At 47.2% G+C, this 2800-nt stretch overlaps 1 protein-coding gene across 1 annotated transcript; it reads right to left on the reverse strand.

The window, feature by feature from the left end:
- Positions 1 to 399: 399 nt before the first annotated feature.
- On the reverse strand, positions 400 to 1597 carry LOC119383705 (THAP domain-containing protein 1-like). The gene is made up of 3 exons (XM_037651976.2): positions 1440 to 1597; positions 521 to 1168; positions 400 to 426 (listed from the first exon to the last, which is right to left on the reverse strand). The coding sequence occupies exons 1-3, from the start codon at positions 1590 to 1592 to the stop codon at positions 400 to 402; spliced, it is 828 nt and encodes a 275-aa protein (XP_037507904.1). The 5' UTR covers positions 1593 to 1597.
- Between the last annotated feature and the right edge of the window lie 1203 nt (positions 1598 to 2800).

Below are 2800 nucleotides of genomic sequence, written 5' to 3' on the forward strand. Positions count from 1 at the left end.
TGACCCTGTATCCAATCTCTTCTAAGCGCAAGATAACCTTCTTCAGCATGGCATGACGGTCATCACCCTGTAAGGTTTTAACCGGAATAATGTGCGCCACCTCCTTGAACGAGCTCAGTAGACTTTGTATCATAAATACATGCACCGACGTGGCTACTTCATTCGAATTGACTGCTGGACCACATATGTTCCCACCGTTGTAATCTAAACAAGGCTTGATATGAATCTCGTGAAGCATCAGCGTCACAGTGTGTTCATGTGGCTGCAGATGTTTGAATCTCTGGGAAGCATACTGAAGGAAAGTGGCATCAGATGAATCGATTTGTGGGCACATTTGAATAGACGAGCACACATTTCTAATAGTGCTTGGATGCGGCAAGGTTAGTACACTCGTTCTTCTTAGAAACTTGTACGCATGTGGTGATACTGTATGCAAGATGCATGCAAACACCATTACATGTGCTCTGTACTGAATACGCTTTGCAGAAAGCAATAGCAGCTGCTCCTTCATGAACTTTACCACCTCTTTCTTGTCTTCAGTAATGCTACCTTCCAATTTGTCGAGAAGGTATTGTATTGCAAGCGACTGGTGACGACAACTGCAGCGCTCCTCAGACAGCATGCAAAGGTTGTTCAAAATTTCCAACAAGGAACTTACTTTCTGAGCTGAGTCAGGAACAACAGCGCTACCAAGGTTCTTGATTTGTGATCCTTGACAGCAGGCAATGACTTCGAGGTTTTCAACCACTGTCAATGACGCATTCAACCAAGGTTCACGATAGTCGATGATGTTGAAAAACATCGAGCACTCTTCTTTATGAATCACAGTCCACTTTGGCGACACTGAGACTACTTGCAGGCGAGCCTTTAGTTGTTCGAGGGACGAAAAACGGTCTCTTTCCTGTTCCGCTTCGTATGACGCCAGTGATTCTTCAACAGCATGGGCGAGTTGGGAAGCTTCTTTTCGGCTCCTCTTGGCATCAGGTGTTTCTCTCGTGTTGTGGTCTGATACTGAAAGGTAGGACGGGCAGCCGGGAAATACCGTTGGCACAGATCCAGGACGTAACCGCGGTACTGGCAGTGCGACTTCGATAACTCTTCCTGTCCTTGGATCCGTGTACGATGTCGTCCGCTCGATGCATGGAGCGTCGAAATGATCCGCGCACACCTGCACAAACGAACAAACGTTTGATGAACATCTGAGAAGACACTTTTTAAAAGAACTAAGTGCGCTCCCACGGACGACCCCCAGGCGACTATGTGTGAAGAAAGAGTCGCCGGCCATCCTTGCTACGAACGTGATTTTGTGGCCGATTCTCATCGACTCTGTGTCAGCGCTTAGCAAGGAACAGCCGCTACACGGTCCCATATTTCATATCATATTGCTTCTACCTGTACAATCAGCGAGGATCTGGGACAAGAACATCACAAATCCTTACCTTAGTGCACGACGTGGGCACGAAATCCTTCCTAGCAATGGCGCGTAGCCACTTGTTGAGAGCGTCGCCGTCTTTAGGGAAGGAAAACACTTCTATCCTCTTTCCCGTCCTGTAGTTTCCGGTACATCCCGGCACAGAACACTTATTAGGCATTGTCCTATCACTAGAACATCACGCACGGAAATGAAATTGCAGCAAAACAACAGCGGTAAACGACAAACGTGACTGAACCGACCCGTGCTGCGCTCGCTGCCGCTGCGGCTTCCCCGAGTGTCGGCCGGCCGGAAATGACGTCAGATCGCAGGGCGCAGGCCTGAAAAGCTGTCTAGGAGGTGTTGTAAGTGGCCGAAGCTGCCCAATTTATGATGTTTTCTCGGCGTTTTACTAAAGTGCTTTACCACGCCGAGAACAGCACAGTGGTGCCCAAAAAAATTAATTATCGCAGCACAAAGCGTTTAGACAACCTTTGTCATAATATGTAAAACCGTGGGCACTTCTGTAAACTTATTCATGACAGCAGCGCTAAAGTGAGAGAATGTGTGCGGCGCTGTTGAGTATAAACGCTTCCACTTTGTCTAGCTGTTCACTACACGTGATGCGCGCGGCGCATGGCTCGGTCAGGGTATTCTGTGCCGATTATTTACACGTTCACGAAAAGAAGATTGCTCAGAAAAATCGCCAGGCCTGCGCGGAAAGCGCAGCACAGTCACAGCGAAAGCTGAAAGAGCGGCATTTCTAGAGCCCGTTATAAACTCTCTTGTGGGTTCTAATACAATAACACTAGCAACGTACCCACTACGCCACAAATCATAATATTTGTGAAGGTGGGAAGCACCCACCACGACATTATTCGTCATTCTGCGAAGAAGCGAGGTTCCCTTTGTAAGGCATTATGTGCACTTTGTTGATGCGACGCTCGATGACGATGAAGAATTATGGCTTAGTCCTTTGTAATGGGTTGGAAGCTTTAAACGACCCATTAGTTACATAATTCGCATTGTGTGACGCCCGTTCCTTATTTAACTCTCCCACCACGCTTTATAACGTATATTAACTTTAGAAAGAGAGAGTGAGACAATTAACTTTATTGAGACCCTCAGGAAATGGATCATGGGAGCCTTATTGGCTTCCTTGGCAATCATATAGAAGTGCACTTGCGAGGAACCCACTACGCTATAAATAATCACAATTTTCGTGAAGTAGGGAAGCAGCCACTATGCAATTTTTCGTAATTCTGCGGAGAACCGTGTAACCCGCTAAGCACCTCTAGGGCATTATGTGCACTTTGTTGACACAGGCAGTACCCGCTATCAGCACTCCGCGCCACCCACCTGAACTGCAGTTTTTCAAGAGCAATATCA

The sequence above is a fragment of the Rhipicephalus sanguineus genome, chromosome 1 (genome assembly GCF_013339695.2).
Source record: "Rhipicephalus sanguineus isolate Rsan-2018 chromosome 1, BIME_Rsan_1.4, whole genome shotgun sequence".
NCBI lineage: Eukaryota > Metazoa > Arthropoda > Arachnida > Ixodida > Ixodidae > Rhipicephalus > Rhipicephalus sanguineus.

Coding starts and splice junctions, on each gene's coding strand:
- LOC119383705 (XM_037651976.2), bottom strand. CDS start 1,592: ATGCCTAATAAGTGTTCTGTGCCGGGATGTACCGGAAACTACAGGACG. Junction 1,169..1,439: donor TGCCCACGTCGTGCACTAAG/GTAAGGATTTGT, acceptor TCGTTTGTGCAG/GTGTGCGCGGATCATTTCGA. Junction 427..520: donor CTGAAGACAAGAAAGAGGTG/GTAAAGTTCATG, acceptor TCTTGCATACAG/TATCACCACATGCGTACAAG.